Below are 20930 nucleotides of genomic sequence, written 5' to 3' on the forward strand. Positions count from 1 at the left end.
ATTTCATAGCGCAAAATTAGAAGCTTTATTTTTAACAATGTGGAATGAAGCATGCTTTTTTTTTTTGCATTATCTAAATTCTACACCAACAAAACAACTTTCTTCACCAAAAAAAGCTGTTGTTCTTAGTTATTAATGCATACATCTGCTCTTCACTGATGAGCAAGAGTTTGGCTTCAAACTAAGATTAGTGAATTTTCTTCTTACCTTAAGAGGACTTAATATCTTGATATTTTAATATTTTGTGGATGTATATTGAACAGAAAAGCTCAATTCTCTGTCTCCATTATACTTAGCATCTGAGGAAATCATGAAGGCTACTAGTTTTGTATTGAAATGTCTTAGATGACAGGAAAAGCATTACCCATTTTCTTCAACATCGCAAGCTTGTAGATGAAAGGTGTTGAAAGTGTTCTCCTACATTTTAAATTAATCAGATTATAGCTTTTAATGGTTGTATAATACTAATTTGTGGCACCGTGTCAATGCAGGGACTTATTTGCAGTTACCATCAAACTGATCTTTGTGAAGATTCACTCTTTCCTTAATCTTTTCTGAAATACCTATTTCTTAACTTAAAATGTAGTTCGACTATTGACAAAGTATAATGCTGCTTCTTTCTACAATATGACAAAGGCTCTCCCAAGAAATGTTGAAAGAATCAAAGGTGTACTAGAAACCTGGAGACTGATTTCTAAATGCCACCCTGGCGTTGCATTTACTTCTTTTGCTGGCAGTTGTCATTAATGAATTCTCTATTTTTCTTTAATTAGGTGTTGTGCAAGTTCAGCAAAAGGTATTGGGTATCATTCCATCAACTACAGGTGCAAGTCAAACATTTACTTCATTCCAGCCAAGGACAGCAACTGTAACCATTAGGCCAAATACCACAGCAACATTAGGAACAACAAGCACTTCGCAAGTAAGATGTTTTTCTGATGACTATTTAATGCAAAAAAATGTGGGTGCATATATTTAAAGTTATTGGCAGATATTAAAAGTTCTATCTAGTCACTTTCCAATGGCTTCGGCTCATCTCAGCAATAGTATTTATGGATCCTTTTTTCCAAAGAGGTATAACAATTCTCCAATTGGAAAAATTAATACTTGGTAAGCCTGCGTGGGCATAGGTGAAAAAATAGCGGATCTCCTTGCATCTTGTAATTTCTTACTGTATTTGAAAAATAAACCAAAAAACTTCAGGGTATATCCCAGCAGCTTTTTTCACAAGTTTACATATGCTCTCCATTTTGGTGTATGTAGGTAGTGCAGGGGACACCACTCCGCCCTGGTATGACAGTAATACGGACACCACTTCAGCAGTCAACGCTTGGAAAGACCATCATTCGAACACCTGTAGTGGTGCAACAAGGTATTCTTCCAGCCAGTAGGTTCATTTTAATATTTAAACTTCCAGTGTGAAATCCATGGTTTGTTTCTTCATAACTACTTTCTATATTATATGTCTCAATGCAAAAATACCTCATTTTGATGCTTGACTTCTAACAAGTGCCTTTTCTGGCTTTTGAATATGTTAGTTGTAGGCTTTGTCTGTGTGTTTAAGTCCATTCATTTGACAATAAAGTTTAGAATAATTGTGCGTTGAGAAAGACTTTCAGAATTTTTTTCCCTTCTCTTAAAGGCAAGCTAAGTGTTTGAAAGTACTCTGTAAGTATGTAAATTCAATAGAAAGCATTTTGCAGACATTTTTCAGTCAACCACGCAGACCAAATGGTTTGTGAAGAAAATATATGTGCAAACTGCAGTGTTTGCTTCACTTGTCTGATTACACACTATTCCAAGTTGTTGTGACTTGGAGGATTGCTGTGCTAATGGTTAAAATTTTGGAAATGTGTTTCTTACCACGAATTATTCTCTTACAGGTCAGACACAGCAAGTGGTGACTCAGATAATCAGGGGTCAGCCTGTCTCAACAGCAGTTTCTAGTACCAGCACAGCTTCTTCCAGTACTGGACAGAAGACTGTCACAAGTCCTGGAACACCACCTCAGCAAATACAGCCACAAACCACGTCACAGCCCCCTCGCCCTCAGCAGGGACAAGTCAAACTTACCATGGCCCAACTCACGCAGCTAACACAAGGACAGGTAAAATACTCCTCTGGGCATGGAAAAGGCCTAATACTTAAAATGCATCTTATTACCACTTCGGATTTCAGCATTGTAGTGTATCTGCTCATAAACTTGTATTTCTGCCTTCATTTAGGATGGCTGATAGCATAATTACCAACTGAAAGAAGCCTAAGTAGTATATGTAAGGTTTTAAGTGTTTATTCCTGTTGTATTCACCTGTAAAGTAACTAGCATCGGGAAAGTTTAGCCGTATAGAAAAAATTCTTCACATTAATAGCAGCAAGGGACATAATTATCTTGTATGGACTATTCTGTAGACCTTTAGAGCGTAATGTTCATTCCTTGTCTTTTGAGTTTGTGTGAAGATGTAGTTTTCATTCATGTTATCCAGACCCTCAGAAGAAAAATAACAGTATCTGGAACTGGAGGAGGAAAAAGTTCTGCTCAGATCATAAAGGTCTCTGGGCAAAACACAAGTTTTGAGACAAGCCTAGGGTAAAAATAGACTTCTGTGAGTTACCACAATACCTATTCTTCAAATTATAAGTAAAACATATAAATTATTGTAATGTACAGGCTGCTTGTTGCCAGATAAGATTTTTATGTGTGGAACAAGACCCAGAGAATTAATTTCCACAGCAAAAGACTCAGAAGGATTTTTGTAGGGAACTTATTTTGTTCTATGGGTTCACAAAATGTAGAGTTATACATCTAGGTTTCGGGACAGTACCGTACCTTCTCCATCACTGAGTTGAGAGTGATGTCATGAGCTGTCTAAGTGTTTGTTTAAGCAACAGAAATTCCCAGTACATTGCAGACTGAACAGTCAGTCATGAAAGCTCTCAGCTGGACAGGATCCGATAGGCGGTTAGGAAATGTTTTCAGTGCAGAGAACTCTTAAACAAACTGCTGGGATTCTTAGGAAGCAATTAATAGTATGTCTAAAATTATCCATGCTCTGTATTGCTTGTAAATTCTAGGAACAAAGATGTTCTATTTTAGCTGCTTTCTGGCTAGGATTTTTGTCAATATTTAGATGAAAATATGTGTAACTAACTCCAACCCAGTAATCTGTTGACGACAGAATTGTTGAAAGAGTATTTTAGTAGATCTCGGATGCTAGTTTTGGATTTTAGGAGTGTATGGTATGTGGTAAAAGTATTGAATTCTGAAATCGAAAACCCTAAGTCTTCTGATTTTCAGCAAAGTCTGTCTAAAAATTATATTGACAATAAATCAATATTAACCTTTGTTTTTTTAGGGTGGCAGTCAAGGATTAACTGTGGTAATTCAGGGACAAGGTCAAACTACTGGTCAGTTACAATTAATCCCTCAGGGTGTGACTGTAATACCTGGTCCAGGACAACAGCTTATGCAAGCAGCTATGCCAAATGGTACAATTCAGAGATTTCTTTTCACCCCACTACCAGCAGCTGCTACTACAGCTAGCACAACTACAACAACAGTTTCTACTTCAACCTCGGGTAAGCATTGTTCTGTTCAGCAGAAAAAAAAGCTTCCATTTCAGCTGCATGGGAGTTTTTATGCAGTTGGAGATGTTCTGTTATTACAGTAAATCTGCTGGAAATGTATTATAATCTTAGAAATCTCTCTAATTTCTGCAAGGAGCTTTACAGTAGTTCTAAAAGGTTCAAATTAGTAAGAGCTACAGACGTGGCATTTGAAATTAATGGAATACTTGGTTTTATCCTTCACAGCTACAGGGGAACAGAAGCAAGCTCTACAGGCACAGCCAACGTCAGTGCCGCCACCAGTTCAGCCACAGCCCCAGAGTCAGCCTCAAGCCCAGCCTCAAGCACAGAATCAGAGTCCTCAGCCTGTGCCGCTGGCCCAGCCCCAGGCACCTCAGGCAGCACTTCAGCCTGAAACTCAGACCCAGCCTGAAACTCAGACTCCGACATCTGTTGACTCTCCAGTCACACCTGAAGCACAATCGTCGAAATCTCCAGTTCAGTCGCCAGCACAGACCCAGGCTCAAGGGCAATCTCCAGTGCAAGTCCCGACTCAGCCGCAGACTGCAATCCTTCCACAAGGCCAGTCCCAAGTCCAGCCTCAGCAACCAGCTCAGGTGCAGACTACAACCCAACAACAGATTCAGATGCAGCCCCATGCTCCCATACAAATTCAAGCGCAGCTGCAGCAATCACAACCTCAGGTTCAGACTTCAGTCTCAACCCTTCCAACTACTCAAAGTATAAATCAGGTTCCTGTGCAATCCCCAACTCGTCCTCAGCTGCAACTTCAGCAGCCTCCAACAAAAGTTATTACAGTGCCTCAGCTTCAGCAACAAGTCCAAGTGCTCTCGCAGCTTCAGTCACATGTTGTGGCTCAGATACAAGCCCAACAAGGCAGTGTGCCCCAGCAGATCAAGCTTCAGTTACCTATTCAGATCCAACAAACTAGCCCAGTACAGGCTCACCAGATTCAGAATGTGGTAACAGTTCAAGCAGCTAGTGTTCAGGAGCAGCTGCAGAGAGTTCAGCAGCTCAGGGAGCAGCAACAGAAGAAAAAGCAGCAACAGATAGAAATTAAACGTGAGCACACCCTTCAGGCTTCTAATCAAAGTGACATTATCCAGAAACAGGTAAAGTTAACAGAAGGAAATTAAAACTTAATGAATGAAACAAATCTCATTTTGAATGCCTGTTCTTGTTAACGATGTTAATACATTTGATAGGCAGTTCATTTGATTCTTTCAAAATTAGTGCACGATTGCTTTTGGCAATTTAATTAAATATTCTAAGTTATTTCAGCACATCAAGTCAACTGTACCATGTTTGCAGTCTTCTGACACCTTGATTCAACTTACCACCAGCTGCTGGGACAGTGTATCTTTATGCTCAGTTCAGGAAAGATAGGTTATAGACAGGAGAGCTGATGTTCAGAACACATGTACAGTGCTTTCATTGCCTGCTATAGGAAACTGAGGTTTCAAAGAGGTACCTGAAATGTAATGCTGTTGGATGGCTGCGGGGCTTAAAAAAAATACATACATAGATACATATATATATGTGTATATATATATGAGACACCATTTTTTAAAATAAAACAAGTCACTGAAGAAATTCTGTCAATTTACATTTAGTCCCTAGGTTTAAATTCAACATAAGCAAAATATCCTACTCTATGGGGGGAGGTGGTGTTAACTTTCAATTTCATTTTCAATTTTCAAATAATTGCTTTAAACAAGCACTGCCACCCGATAAAATCAGTTTTATTTTGTCACTTACTGAAATAAATAACTAACTTTTTCTTTAACGTAGGAAATGTCCTGGTTCTCCCAGTAGTATTATGAAACACTGGCTAAAGTTTTCATAGTTTATTTTGGATTCTGTATCATCCTACAGGTGGTTATGAAACAGAATGCTGTCATAGAACACTTGAAACAGAAGAAGACGCTGACTCCAGCTGAGAGAGAAGAAAATCAGAGGTGAATGTGCATCATAGTGCATCTTTAGATGTGAAAGTTTTACATTTATGACATTTATGACATTGTGACATTTATGGCATTTTACATTTATAATAGAACACTGGTTTGTAAAAACGTGCTTAAAGAAATTTTGCTATTTTAAAATTGAAGTAACGTTCAAAAGTAACTTTCATAACAGTGTTCTTTACATAATTAAATCCTGTATACTCTGTATCATATATCTTATTATTATTTATCTTAATATATATTATTATATGGTTTTGATTTTACATTTTTAAAATGAAATGTTGCCTTGCATGTGTTTGTGGCTGGCCACAGTTTTTAAGTTCAAGGTAAAAAACATCCTTAAAGGGAGCACAGAATGGACGACTAATGGTTCTGTTGCAAAAAGCCTGGATTTTGTTTGTCCATTATCATGACAGCTTATTTTCATTTTTGTCCACTGTACATCCCACTCAACAGAAGGAGTTGAAGATTTGGAAGATGGCACTACTCAACAAACTTGGAGATTTTATGCTTGAAGCTGCTAAACATAAATGTGGAGTGCTTGTCATTTGTCTTAGAGTTATTTGGACTCCTTTTCACTCATGCAGTTCCTTCAATTGGATAATCACAAGTGCATGTGGTGTTAGATAATAAGAGAAAGGCTAGTGTTTTTATAAAATTTTGATCATCAAATCAGAGTACAAGCTTAGATGATTACAACAGTATCACCAGGTGCTATTTGCTTAATGTTCACAATTGCATAAAGATGTATTGTCATATACTCTTAATATAATGGTGTCAGACAGCCAAATTGGTATTTAGACTGACAGAAGTCCAATTAAAAAAAAAGATTTTGAATTAGCTTGATTCATGGTATGGCTGTCTTTCTAGCTCACTGATTTTTTTCTTCTCCAGAAATGTTTGGGTATCTTACCTGGTGAAAAGAACAGATTAAACCAAGCAGATATAGTGCGGGTAAAAAGAGCAAAATAAACAAAATTTTTTGGCCCTACAAAACAGCATGTTACATTTGTCATCAAAATACAGATGTGTATCAAAAGACAGTATGTCTGAGCCTAAGATTGCAGAGTTAGTAGCAGCTACTTGTCCTGGCCATTGCTATTTTGTTATTTGCTTTCAACCTGTATGTCAGTGGGAGTTATTTTTCATGATCACTTTGGCAACAAGAAGCACTTAGTTTTCTAGAGAGTTTGAAATAGAATGGGTAAGGGAAAAGTAAATTCAGAAGCCCCAAAATACATTAATTTTCTAATTGAAATATAAAGTAAAATAAATAAAAATTGCAGGACAAGTGAGGGGGGGAAAGAGATTTATATTTGAGTGTACAACAAGCAGATGAAAAATCAATCCTGAGTTGTCATTAGTAAAGAAGTTGGTAACTGTTTTATAGTGAATTCTGTACATTGAAAAATATTTTTCAATCCTTATGCCAAAACTCAAAAACTTAGTAATATTTGGTGATCGCTGGAAGGTAGGAATGTATGTTTCAGAAGTTACAGGCTTCCAACTTGTTTTCATTCTACATGAGAATAAACAAAATCCAGCTCTTTAAAACATGTTTGTGGAAACTGAATTGAGTGAAAATACCTTTCATCCTATTAAAGCCTAAGGTTCATTAGGAGTTTTTATAGGGGGAGGGGAGGAATGTTTAGTACTCGGATCAGTTAAGTGAAATTGGGATTGGCTGTCTTGAGCCTAACTAGGGACTTGATCTCTCCCAGTGGTGTTCTAGTAAATAAGTATGAGTGAGAGCATTATGTGTTACTGAATTTACCTTGTACATATTAAGGCATGTAATCGTTTAGCTTGCAACTGGCAGGGACTGGAGAATTACACGATTCTGCGTTCTCAACTGGGGACAAATAGGCAGCTCAGCACAATGTACTTTTTCTTTATTTCTTCCCCAGAATGATTGTGTGCAACCAAGTGATGAAATATATTCTGGATAAGATAGACAAAGAAGAAAAACAGGCAGCTAAGAAACGAAAGCGAGAAGAGAGTGTAGAACAGAAGCGTAGTAAACAGAATGCTACTAAGCTCTCAGCTCTGCTTTTCAAGCATAAAGAACAGCTGAAAGCTGAAATACTGAAAAAAAGAGCACTTCTGGACAAAGATCTACAAATTGAAGTGCAGGTAAGGACAGTTATTCTCAAAGGCTAATATGATTTTAAACTGGGGAGAACATTTCTGTGTTAATCCTAAATTTGTTTGTTTGCTCAGTGAGATTTTAAGAAAACATACAGGATGAAGTTCTGGTTGTGGATGCACGGATCTCTGTGAAGCTAGTATATGTCCTCTTTATGCTTCTTGGTTTTCATCTGGACTGAAATTACCCTATTTCCTGAAACAGCTTCTGATACATTACAGACAGTGGATTGTAGTAGGCCAAGAGTGTTGTCCCTTAATGTTACGTGATGTGTAGGTTAAGCACATTAAAAAATGTGCGTATTTCAATGGATTTAATTATTTTCTTTTGCTTACGCATGGGGATTTATGTTTAGATTTTAATCCTGTCCTGCAATAATCATATGAAGTGCCTCCCTCTCTATTTATTCATTTAATATACTTCAGGAGGAGCTAAAGAAAGACTTGACTAAAATTAAGAAAGAAAAAGAAAAAGCCCAGGCAGCTGCCGCTGCAGCCGCAGCCGCTGCAGCCGCAGCTGCAGCCACTGCACCGCCACCGCCGCCACCACCACTGCCACCACCACCGCCTCAGCAACATGCAGCCAGCGTCACCTCCTCCTCCTCCACCACAGTCCCAATGCCAGTATCCTCCCAGAAGAGAAAGCGAGATGAGGAGAAAGATTCATCAGCTTCGAAGTCCAAGAAAAAGAAAATGATTTCTACTACCTCAAAGGAAACAAAGAAAGACACAAAGCTTTACTGCATCTGTAAAACGCCTTACGATGAGTCTAAGTGAGTAGTGACTGCCACAGCCTTTTACTGTGTATCCTTAGCTCTAGGTTTAGTATTTAGCTGTTAGTGCAAGGTAGTTCTAGAACTGGAGATAGATTATCAGGTGTTATTTCAGTGATCACTAAGGTATAAAGAATAAAGTCTCTGTTTTCCACTAGCAGTTTCAAAACTATTAACATACTCGATTTATACTATTAATGTATGTGATTTATATTTTTACTTGTTTGCATGTTTCCATTTTATGACCTTTCTGTCTCACATGCACATACTCTTTTTTCTTTTTTCCTCCGCTCTGTTGTTCTTTCTTTTGCCGTTTTGCCTCTGCCTCAGAAGCAAGTGACAATTTGGTTTGAGCAATTTCTTGTGAACAAGTAGCTGATGTTCTTTAGAAATAGCTTTGGTACCGTCTTCCAATAAATGACTTGTTAACATAAGTCAATAGACAGTAAAGGGGGTTCCAAGTTCCGGGACTGCAGTTCACTTTGAACAATGTTTCAGGTAGAAGTGGTTTCCATGTGTTAGAATTTACATCCCATGGTTGATAAAAAAATGAATATATAAGCATTTCACAAAGTGAAAACTGCAGTTCTCTGTCCTTTGATTCTGACTGTGAATGAGGAAAAATATTTCCGCTGTGCACCAAGTTTGTGAAGAAATTTAGTAAGTGGTGGAGTGGAAGATTCAGTGGATTGCAAGGGGGTTAGCGTTACGCATTCCTGCTTAAGCTAGAAGTGACTAACATCAGTAGTAAGTAGTGGTTAATATCTGATAGCTGTGTAGAGGTGTATGTAAAATAAACTTTACTTTAGACCAATTCCAAGCGAGTATGTATCTGCTCAACAAGTGACAATACCAAAAAGTATTAATTCGGTGCCATTTGGTGGTGGTTTAAACGCTGATAACAGAAAGAAACCATAGAGGTGCGGTAGTGCTCTCGCTCCAGTAATGGTTCTTCTTTCCCAGTTTAGGGCCAGGACTCTCTTGAGGTTCCTTCTAGCCTTTTTTGTTTTTTAATTTTTTTTATTTTTTAATGAAATTGAGGTCTTTGGGGTTTTTTCACCTGGTTGTTCAGTAGCTCTGCCAATTACACCGTTACATCGGTGTGGGAAATTGGCCTGCCTTCTGTCTGCCCTTACTGTAGAAATCGCAGGCTTGCGACGCCCTGACTGTTAATTCACCAGTCACCAGTCTCACTTAAAGAACATTGTGTTAGGCTTTCTGTTGTCTAGTCAACTTAGGAGCGTACCCTGTTCTCATTTTGTTGTGATACTGAACAAAGGTCTGTGTATTACTGCTTCTGTTGTTAGTAAGTGATAGAACTGTCACAAAAATACGATGAGATGAACAAATTCTGTGAGCAAGAGGGTTTGATTGTCAGTCTAACTCTTTCTGTTGGTGCTAGTGGACGTTTGAGTAAGCCAATGAAAAACATGATCATAGAGTAAATTTGGTAGCCTGAATCGAGAACTGTGTTTAAATGCACAGAATAACACTTAAAGAAAATTAAATGGTAATAACTTAGTAGTATCCGTAGCAATATGACTCCGTTCTGCTGCTTTGCTTTTTGTGAATTCTAAATTTTATGTTCTCACAAATGCTGACTGTACTGATGAACTACATTATCCTTTTGCTATTTGGAAAGGGATTAGTCAAGTTTTAAAACAGTTTTCTGGTAAACTTCATTTTTATTATTTTAATTCATATATATATATATGTATATATATATAGGCAAGCAGATGCTCCTCTTCTTGCTGGTGTCTCTTTTCTACTTCAGAAAAGATAGATGTGCTGCTTGAAAAGCTAATTTGTGGTATATTATGAATACCCTATGCATTTTTTAGGATGTAGTAAATCCTCAAAAGTCATTCTGTGGTGTCTATTTTATTGCAAATCTCTTATGTTTAGTTCTCATTCTGTAATACTCCAGGGCTATAGGGATTTGCTCATATTGTTTTTGAGAATGGTCAGTGAGGGTAACTTTGTAAGATTCCCACTTAGATTACAACTTACTGGTTAAAGCATAATGTGACACCTGTTCCACATTGTAGTGGCAAGGTTTAACATCCACACCTAGACATAAACATGCTTCCACATCACCAGGAGCGAACAGACCCAGTCCCTCTTGGGAAGAGGACGCTGGCTGAATTGTTGCTGATAGTTGTCAGAAGGAGCTATGTCTATCCATTCATTGTGGAAGGCTGGGTTGTGTGATTTAATTTTTTTTTTTAGGATTTGTCTGACTGAAAATAAGAGAAAAGGCAGAATCTGAGTATCGGGGCATATGCAAGAAGCACAGAGAATTAGAGATGCTTGTTTTGTGGAACATGTGCTAGCTACTGTCCTGTTGGTCGTGTGTAGTGCCCAGTGGCTGGTTCCTGCAGATGGACAAACTCGGGTGGCAGCAATTTGTGCAGCAGCACATGGCAGGCAGTTGGTGGTCTCTGAAATCTGGGAAGATTGAGGTGCTGAGTCAGCTTGCTTTTGCTTAGGCAGAGAGAATGGATGTGTAACTTTTTGCCCATCTGGTTGATTGTCACTAGCCATAGGTATGTTTTGAGATATCCATACACAAAATGTCAAACATCCTTGCATATTTTACAGTTCTGTCACATCATTCTGTGCAAGGTCCCATTCACATGATTCTGTACCTGGTTCCCTTCACTTCGTGTCATGCCATATCTGGTTCCGTCACATAGTTGTGTCTGAGAGTAGACATTATTCTCTGAAGAACAATCCACATACCAATTTGTTGCAATTTTGAGTAGTTTAATACCTGTTTTTCAGTGCACTCCGCCCCTTTCAAAAGAAAAGAAAATTTAAAAAAAAAAAAAAAAAAGACAACCATGTCCTGACCCCATTTTCTTTCATACCATGTTATACCAATATGTATTCTACACATGGCTGGTATGCATGTTCTTCGTAGTATACTTGTAACTCCTAGTTGGTGTTTGCGCTTTGCTTTTGTTTTTTAAATTAACTGAGACCTACATTTTCAAATCTTAAGGAAACGTTTCAGTGGCTTTTGAGCTACCGTTTTGAAAATGTAAATCTTTTTCTTTGGCCTTGTCTTTTTGTGCCTTTTACAGTTTTTCACACACACATTTGGAGACATACATTTTTAGCCCAGTTTTGTCAAAGTCTGGTTACATATTGATGTGCATTTTAATGAACTGTCAATTTAAAATTGACCCAAGTGACCTTACTGACAGTATAGCTGCAGCATGAGATGTTAGTTTGTAAGGATAGAATGCTAGGAAGCAGGGAAACTGAGAGAAAATTGAAGCAAGTAGGCCAGCAAGAAAGTGCATCAGAGAGAAATGCAGGGAAAAGTGCCATGCCATTTGAAATGACAATTACATTGTCATTTTCATTGTGAATACTTTTAGGTTCTATATTGGCTGTGATCTTTGTACTAACTGGTATCATGGAGAATGTGTTGGCATCACAGAAAAGGAGGCTAAGAAAATGGATGTGTACATCTGTAATGATTGTAAACGGGCACAAGAGGGCAGCAGTGAGGAATTGTACTGTATCTGCAGAACACCTTATGATGAGTCACAGTGAGTTCTGATAAGAACCTCTTATTTAATGTTTAGGTAGCAAACTGCTCTGTGGTTACCTGTTCCTTGCAAAGAAAACAGAAGTTATTCTGCATATGTTGTATTCATTTGTAATACAAATTGCTTTTCAGTAATTGTCTTCCTCTCCAAAATGTTGCTATTCAGTAAATGTTTAGGAAAAGAAGTTTTCAGGGTGGTCAAAATGTGTTGGGTTTGGTTTTGTTCTTTAAAAAAACACCATGTACTTTAAATTGGGTTTTGGTTTGTTTTTTTATTTTTAACAAGGGATGGTTAGAAAGATTAAAAGACAAATGTAATCTTTAGTGGATTTTCTTTTTTTTTGTGCTTTAGTTTGATCTGGATAGAAAGCATAATTCTAGAATGGGGGTATATGGTTGGTATCTTTTACTGTAAGGCTTTGTGTCATAGAATACCCCTTCTGTATTCAACTACAAGACTGCTGGTTCCATATGAAAAATGTTTGTACAGAGTGAAACAAGAGCCCTAGTTGTAGTCCACTTTGCGCAAAATGTATCTTGAATTGTTTTGGAATACTGGTTGGGTGAGACTTCTGGCATTACACTGTTCCTTTCAACTCTAAAGCAGAGGAATGATTTTTGAAGCCTTGATTGCTTGAGAGCGCCTAGTATAAAATTTAGGAACTAATTTTGAAATCATCTGTAATTTAGCATGTTTGTAAATACAAAAGAAGTTTGAATAGCGTAATTAGAATTTGTCAGTCTGAAATACCATGTTACGCTGTTGTATTTAATCATGCCAAGTATCTGCTTTGTGCAGGGGATTGCGGGTTTCTGTATGTAAATGTAACCTTTAAATGAAATTAATCGAGTCACTAACACTGGTTTGGATCTTGCAGATTTTACATTGGCTGCGACCGATGTCAGAACTGGTATCATGGGCGCTGTGTTGGCATTTTACAAAGTGAGGCAGATCTCATTGATGAATATGTGTGTCCACAATGTCAGTCCACAGAAGATGCCATGACTGTACTCAGTCCACTAACTGATAAAGATTATGAAGGTTTAAGAAGAGTACTACGTTCCTTACAGGTGAGAATAAGAGCTGCAGCAAAGTGGAGTGCTTTTTTACTGTATAGGACATATCTAGTGAGTCTTGGAGTAAGTTTTGATTTCTCTTCCAGTTGTTTGAGACTTTTTAAAAATGGAAGTAGCAAAGTTTTTTATTTTTTATGAGAAGTGCCACTTTGTCAGCTGCAAACTTGATTGGCGTTATTGTGTTGAGGAATATTTACAGTAATTAATAATCACTGCTTCTGAGTTAGTGAAACTAAACAATCTCTTCAATGAAAGGCTTTTAAAGGAAGCAGGTTTACTTAAAAATACCAAAAGGCAGAGTGTGTTAGCCCAACTGAATAGGACGTAGAAGATGCAACGTTCTGATCTCAGATTAGTTTGATACGATTTTTGATCAACGCTTCTGTACTTTAATCTCAGAGTTACTAAGTTCAGTAGTGTTCTCGCAGAAAGTCATTACCATCATGTAAACGATGGCATCCTGTTAAAAAGAATTACGTCAGTCTGAGTATATTTCTGATTTATCTGTCACTCCCAAATACACCTTTTCTCCTCTAACTGTAAAGAATTGTGTGGTTAAAGAAATAAAAAAGATTAATATTTTGGATTGTTCTACATTTTACAGACATTTATGAAAACAAATTAATTTTAGACTACTTGAAAGTGAAAATAGCAGCACATTTCTAGGTGTGAAGTGCCAAGCACTCTCAGTAAATTCATTACATGCTTTTGTGTGCAGCCTGTTGAGCACAGTATCCTGTTGTATCTGAATTTCACAGTGTTTCCATTGTTTTGAAGACCAGCTACTTGGTCCTTAACATTGAGGTTTAACTTCCGACAATCTTGAGATGAGAACTAACTACCTTTGCATGTAACACTGCACTTCTTAAGTTCAACTCTAGGCCCCAACAGATAAAAGTATAATGAAAATGTTTCGCTACTAAATAGTGCTAATTTAACTTAATTTTTTTTTTAAATTATATGTTGTTTTCCTGACAGGCTCACAAGATGGCTTGGCCATTCCTAGAACCAGTAGACCCCAATGATGCACCAGATTATTATGGTGTTATTAAAGAACCAATGGGTGAGTGTTTCTGAGCAATAGCATGAGTGCGTGGATTTGAGGCTTTGAGTATCTAATTAATTACCTGCTGACCATTTCCATCTGGGAAATTAAAGATAGGTTTTGCAGTCAGGCAAACTGAGACAATGTGATTTCTCATTGATATATTTAGATGTTCATGAGGCTTAATATGTCTGCTTCTAGGCTGACTCCTTAACCCTAAAGACTGTCAGTCTAACATAAAATGTGATATTCAGTGCAGTTGTAGGACAGAATTCTTGGGTTTACGTCACTTTATTTCAAGAGGACAATTTCTCTATGTTTTGCTTTTCTTGTGGCTTTTTTCTGTCTTTTTCTGCATGAGTTCCTCCTACAAAGTGTGGGGTATGTACTCTAGGGTTTGAGGAAGGGGTGCTTATGCAGTTGAGTGTGACTTGCAACTTAAGATGCTGTTTAAAATTATCTTCGTCTGATCTGATAGTATACTAAATTTTATATTATGTGTAATTTCTCTTTAAAGCTGTATGGGCAAGAATTGTTTCAAATGTTTGTGTATGTGGGGGAAAGAGGAAGAGGAAATGCTGTAGCTTTACAATGTTTTACTGTGATCTTATTAGACCTTACCAGTGAGTTTGGGAGTAAGATGATCAACACTTGAATGTGAAACCTCTTAGAAAAATCCACCTCCTGCACGAAATGGTGTTGCTAAATGTTGTTCCTTTCCTTCCAGTTACTGAACCAATACCTTTTCACATGTCTCAATGAGAGCAAGTGTATCATTTGAGCTTTGCCGCCTACTCCTTACTGATCCTAGAAATAGGAAAGTTAAATTTAGTATCTTAGCAAAATTGTATTATGTTGTCTGAAAATAATATTCTGCTTAGAAATCATGTCCTTTTCTGTTTCAAAGTTTTGGATTGTGCTGTTATGAAAATGCTAAACAACTTCTATTCTGCTGGGTTAAAATGTATACAGAAAGCTCAAATAATAATATAATGAAGCATATGGTGATTGAATGAGGTAAACAAAAGTGCATTTAGCCCTTTCTGACTTACAAGTGCATTTTTCTGCTAGCGAAGTATACAAGTAAATATATGTAAAATACGCTAGGTAATTCAGGCCCATCTGCTTGTGTTTTCATACATTTTGGCATTTCAGAGTAAGCACTTTAGGGGCATTTTCCAAAGGCTGGCCATTGTTTTTCCAGCTAAAAGTGCCACTATACATTTAGGCAGCTATAATTGGCCATTCCCATTCCTCTCCCTCTTTTTAATTTATATTCGCATTAAAATAGGACAATTACTGCTTACTTCACCATTCCTGGTCTCATTAATGTGTCTAGTCAGTAAGAATGACAGCAGTAGCATTCTGCATGATCCTGCACTTGAAATCTCTTTCATCTGTGCCATATGGTAGCATGCATATGCCCATGAAAATTGATAACTCATTCAAAGCAAGTCATGAATTCAAATAAAAAATAATTAGAAGGTTTAGGTAGCTGTTACATGTACACATATGACTCTTGGTCTCAGTGAGGGCTGTAAAGAAAATAAAGTACAAGTAGCTGAATCCAGTTTGTCTGACTTTTTCTGGAGAAATTAGGGAAGAAAAAGCAAACAGCTTCCTGCAAAAGACCCAAGTTTGCAAGGTCATTTTGACACTTGCATGTTAATTTAGATGCACACAGCATATTCATGCAGCATTGTTTATTCTGAAGGAGACCTACTGGTGTCACCATATCACAACCAGCATTCCTGGAAAAGCAGCTAACCTAGATAGGCCTTGTTTCCCATAATCTTGACAATGTGAACTTCTGTTGAAGGATGGAAGTGTCTCATTTTAATCATCTTTGGTTTCTTTAAAGACCTTGCCACCATGGAAGAAAGAATACTGAAACGTTACTACAAAAAGGTCACGGAGTTTGTGGCAGATATGACCAAAATTTTTGATAACTGTCGTTATTACAATCCAAGTGACTCACCTTTTTACCAATGTGCAGAAGTTCTTGAATCATTCTTTGTACAGAAACTAAAAGGATTTAAGGCAAGCAGGTAAGCTAAAGTGTTCCTAATCACAGATGTTCTGTTGTCCCCTAAAATCTCCTTAATGCTTTTATAAGCTTACCTTGCATTCATACAGGGATTTGCTTCTCCACGTGCTTTCCTGGTCAACTGCTTTTCTTTTAAAGGAGAATAAAAAAAAAATGTGTTCTATAATAAACAGCAGTCATTTTCTGTCAAAATTAAGGCTCAAGTATGATTTTGTTGAGGTTACTTTGTAGTATGGGTTCCAAATGCGTTGTTAGATATAAATTTGGGCAGTATCATAAATGTAGAAAATCTGAATGACACTAAGTCATTGCTGCAGAAAACTGAATGAGAATAGTTTCTGATCAGGACAAATACTTTCTTCTGAGTTCTGATAATGTTCTACTCTACAGTAAATACTTTTCAGATGCTAAAAAGAGACAATCCTTCCATGAAGCTGATAATCCAATGAAAGACTTTAAAACTTCAGTTTTTACTGCTTCTCTCATCTTTTTTATAACTTACCATATTTGAAACAGAGGGAATAAGTAAGATTTTAAAGTAGGACATGGAAAACTCAACATGAATCAAAATTTACTATTTAAAATGAAATTTTCTTTTTAAATGTTTTTCTGTGGAAGGATCAATGTAGTGCATTTCCCTAACATAGACATCGCTGAAAAAGAATATGCAGCTGTACTACAAATTTTTCTATTGCTTGCCTATTCTGTCTAGTAGCGTGGGAGTTGTATGGCACTAGTCAGATTATACTGTGGTGTTTAGTACAGCTGTTCCTAAAGCCAGCTTGCTCAAAAGACTAGCGGAGTACACAGATTTCTCCTGTATCGCTGCTGTATTCCAGCATAAACCAACTGTAACCAAGTTGCAGATGTTGGCTGCCTTTCAGCATTACTCAGAAATTGTATATGTATAGTAGTTAACTTTGTCCATTTGACTGTAACAGACTGCTAGTCTAAGGTATTAATGCAGGATTATATCAATTTGTAGTTAACTAAATCGAAAGCTTTACTTTATACCCATTGTTGTGGAAGCTGTCTGATTTTCTATATGCAACAGAGTAGGAGTGATAAGAAAGGATGAGATGGAATGAATTGGTCCAGCATTTTTCTTTCCAATTTAATACTGTATTAATGATTTTTATTGGGTAGCTTTCAACTCATGTTTCTGTCATCTTGCTTTAGCTGGTTATCCAGCTTTCACTGCTTGCACACCAATTTCATTGCTGCATCTTGTTTGTTATTGGTTTTCATTTATACCATCCATGTTCTTTCTTTTCTTGCAGATTGTGATATCTTTAGTCTGAACTTTTTAACTGGAATCAGAACTGGATGTTGGGGTCACTTTCTTTTATTGTACAATTTGATGACATTAAACTGACCTAAAAATCCAGATTATTTGTCTAAAAAGTAAATGTTGCTGGGGTTTTGGTTTTTGTTACCAGCAGTCATACTGGTAAACATGACTGTATTAACAAAAAAAATTGTCCCGTTCCTCGAATACTGTATTGAGAAAAATGAAAAATTCATCTTGGAAACCATGTATTCTGTTTTATTTTCCATCATTAATAAAACTGTGAATGTCAAAGAGGAGTTTTGCTGAACTCTGATTAGCAAAAATGTGATTTTTAACATGCCTGTTCAGTTTTTTTCTGTTAAGTTAATCCAAAGACTTCTTGAATAAATTTAAGCAAAGTATACCTTATTATAAATATTCACAATTTAAAATGTCTTTTTGCTTTCCTTTTGATGGACTACTATTATGTAAATATGAGAGTAAAACTGATTTCAGGCATTTGGGAATATTCGAGTGACACACTGCATTTTACAAGTACTGAAATATTTGTATACTGCAGGGGAAAACGTGCTTAAAATTCAGAGACAATTATTTCAAGTATTCTTTTTTCTGAAGGGGGACAAACAAAATGGAAGCAAAATGGTGGTAATTCCCTCATTGTGATTTACCCTTGGCAACACCTTGCAGCAACTGTGTTCTCCAAAAATGAAGGGTGCTTAATTCTTCACTTTCTTCTGTACTCTGCAGGTCCCATAACAACAAACTGCAGTCTACAGCTTCTTAGAGTTCAGCGTGTTAACCTAACACACGAGCAAGAATCTGGTTGAAAATTTTTAATTAAGAAGCCAGATGTTTTTAGTCAGGTTATCCTGACAAGACTTGATGTAAACTGCGTTTTTATTGGTCACAACAGTCAAATTATATTCTTGGCTTATTTTGTCCAAAGGACAAAGAAATAAAAATCAGCAGCACCACTTTCTTGTCAAGATCAAATTGTTGTACTATTGTGGCAGAAGCAGGAAAACTTTGTTTTGTTGAAGGAGAGAGAGAAAGAGAGCAAGAAAAAAGATACAGTAAATGGGGTCACGTTTAACTCCATGGAAATGCCACGTCTGTTCTTCAGTGAAGAAGCTGGTTTAAAGTCCACACAGAAAACTTTGACTGTATTTATTTATTGTTGCAAAAAAGACGCTTTTTTATTGCTGCCCTCATTTGTCAGCTAATTATTTTTTCTTATAAAATCCAGCCCCGGTTACATGTAATCCATTCTGTATCTTAACATGATTCCTGTAGGTAAAAGTACAAGAAGACCTCTAGATGTCTTTTCTTTCTATGAAAGGAGCTGCTATGTACACATGTGCACACACACAGAACTGGGAATCAACAATGAGTTTATCATTCATGGTAGATAAAAACAATTAAGCTTGCATAAAAGTTGGGCTAAGTGGTCATGGACTACAGACTCTGTTGCCTTGAATATAACAGTACAATTTGTCATTTACTCTGCACCAGACTGAAATGAGTAAAATCTATTTGAAGGTATCTTGTTTGTAAACATTTGTCAGATTCTAATTTTTTTCTTTTGTATTAAAATTCAAAATATGGATGTATATGAAACAAAATAAATGGAGATAATTGTTCTCCCCACAGATGTAGGTGTCTTTGAGTGTGCGCTAATATGTTTGTAACACTTTGGGGATCTGTTCAGATATTTCAAGTAATAGGGGAGGGAAGTGACCAGGGAGATTGGACTTTATTTTGCTCCAAAGGTAGCGTTTACTACGTTTCATTTTTAAACAGCTGTTATCCCTTTATAAAATTCCTACAGTGGTGCCAAAATTACTGTAACAGATAACGTGGTAGGAAGTATTTTGTGAAATGTCACTGCCCACTGCTGAATTAAGTGATATTTTGCCAAGTACTCTAGGAATGTCAAGTACCGAGTGTAATGATATCTTTGAAGGGCGTTCCGGGCTGCTGCATTGTTTCCTGCATGAGGAGTGCTACTGTGAGCGAGGAATTGAAGTCACAAGAAGATGCAAATTGCAGATGACGTTGCCGTTGCTTTCTGATCTACCACTTTTTCACATTGCGTGTATAAATGACTTGCTCATCTTACCTATCTGTAGTTAATCAGCCATGGTTTGTATGTGGCTCTTCAACCACTTGACTAGCTTTTGCACTAATTCACACTTAACTTCTGTTCTGCAGTGATCTGGGATTTACCTGATTTATGGATAAGCTCCTTTTGGGTTTAACCTCACACCTTGCTATGCAAGAACCTCTTCTGTTATTTTTCTTAAAAAGATGTTGCTACTGACCACTCTTTCTTACACTTACAGGCTCAGGTGTACAGGTTCTTCTGGGGTAATTTTATCTAATAAAAACCCATGGGTTTTTGTACATACAAATGTTGTCATTTAACCTATATGTGAAAATTAAACATAATTGTTCAATGTGAAAACAATAATCCATTTCTGCTTCTTTAACTTCAAGAAGAGTAGTTGCATTTAGGTTATGTTGTCCTTTGACGTTTAAAAAATGCTGCATATTGTATGCATTGTGTTTTTAATGCAACAAGGTAAAAAATCCCAACTTTTAACAGCATTTGAACATATCCTGCATCTCATCAAAACTTTGCAGTATTTCTGTACTATTTATTCATATATAAATATATATTACGTGATTTAAAACTTTCCTACCTGTAGGCAATAGATTGCTATGTTTTTAACAATTTGTGGCAAACTGAAGAGTACTTTTTTGTACCTTACAGGACACATCATCCTAGACAAATAAAGTAATGTGTTTGACATTGATTTGGTGGTGTTTCTAATGAAACATTTGATAAAGTTATCGTATCTAGGTCTTGGCTTTGAAAGATTATATATAACAGCCAGTGAATCAGGTTGATTAGAGAAATAATCCATACATACAATTTAATCATGCTGAGAGCCTTTGTTAGTGTTTTCAATTGCCATTGAGCATGTTGAGGTACTTCTCTTGATTTTTATTGGTGATCTTTTATAGTTAAATAGTGTTACTGAAAATATATCACTGATAATTAATACCCACCTTAAGAGCATGGTAAGTTCCTAAGACTTGTGATCTCTGTTCAGTCATCCTCCTCTTTGTATTTTTATAAATTACTGCAGTACTTGTTTCAGAATGGTCATGTATTGTAACACAGGTTTTGATGATGTGAGCTATACCAGCTTGATTTTCTTTTTGTCTACTCAAAACAAATTTGAAGCTGTTATCCTTGGTCTAAATTCAGTTCATGCAAAAAGGTAATGAGGATTTAAAGTAGAATAAAAAGTTGGGCTTACCCAAAAACCTTGAGTAAACCCTTGGAGAGACAGGAAAACAACAGTATTCCAGTACACCTGCATTTCTGTGTATTGGCTGCAGAATTTTCATGCTTATCCTGCTGGGGAAAAAGTATTT

At 36.8% G+C, this 20930-nt stretch overlaps 1 protein-coding gene across 14 annotated transcripts in view; it reads left to right on the forward strand.

The window, feature by feature from the left end:
* BPTF (bromodomain PHD finger transcription factor) overlaps positions 1 to 20302 on the forward strand; it is a 58481-nt gene extending 38179 nt beyond the window's left edge. For 7 of the 14 annotated variants that reach the window (XM_033002525.2, XM_033002518.2, XM_033002523.2 and 4 more), the window contains 13 exons: positions 774 to 922; positions 1264 to 1387; positions 1884 to 2107; positions 3354 to 3576; positions 3811 to 4697; positions 5461 to 5543; positions 7457 to 7682; positions 8121 to 8467; positions 11854 to 12027; positions 12905 to 13097; positions 14082 to 14166; positions 16010 to 16196; positions 18234 to 20302. In XM_033002525.2, coding sequence (XP_032858416.2) covers positions 774 to 922; positions 1264 to 1387; positions 1884 to 2107; positions 3354 to 3576; positions 3811 to 4697; positions 5461 to 5543; positions 7457 to 7682; positions 8121 to 8467; positions 11854 to 12027; positions 12905 to 13097; positions 14082 to 14166; positions 16010 to 16196; positions 18234 to 18270 — 2939 coding nt within the window. In that variant the 3' untranslated portion in view covers positions 18271 to 20302. Of the gene's footprint in view, positions 1 to 773; positions 923 to 1263; positions 1388 to 1883; positions 2108 to 3353; positions 3577 to 3810; positions 4698 to 5460; positions 5544 to 7456; positions 7683 to 8120; positions 8468 to 11853; positions 12028 to 12904; positions 13098 to 14081; positions 14167 to 16009; positions 16197 to 17475 lie in introns of all 14 variants that reach the window. The other 7 variants (XM_033002515.2, XM_033002524.2, XM_033002516.2 and 4 more) reach the window with 6 other exon arrangements.
* Positions 20303 to 20930: the final 628 nt, after the last annotated feature.

This window comes from Tyto alba, unplaced genomic scaffold (genome assembly GCF_018691265.1).
Source record: "Tyto alba isolate M040663 unplaced genomic scaffold, T.alba_DEE_v4.0 Super-Scaffold_39, whole genome shotgun sequence".
Lineage (NCBI taxonomy): Eukaryota > Metazoa > Chordata > Aves > Strigiformes > Tytonidae > Tyto > Tyto alba.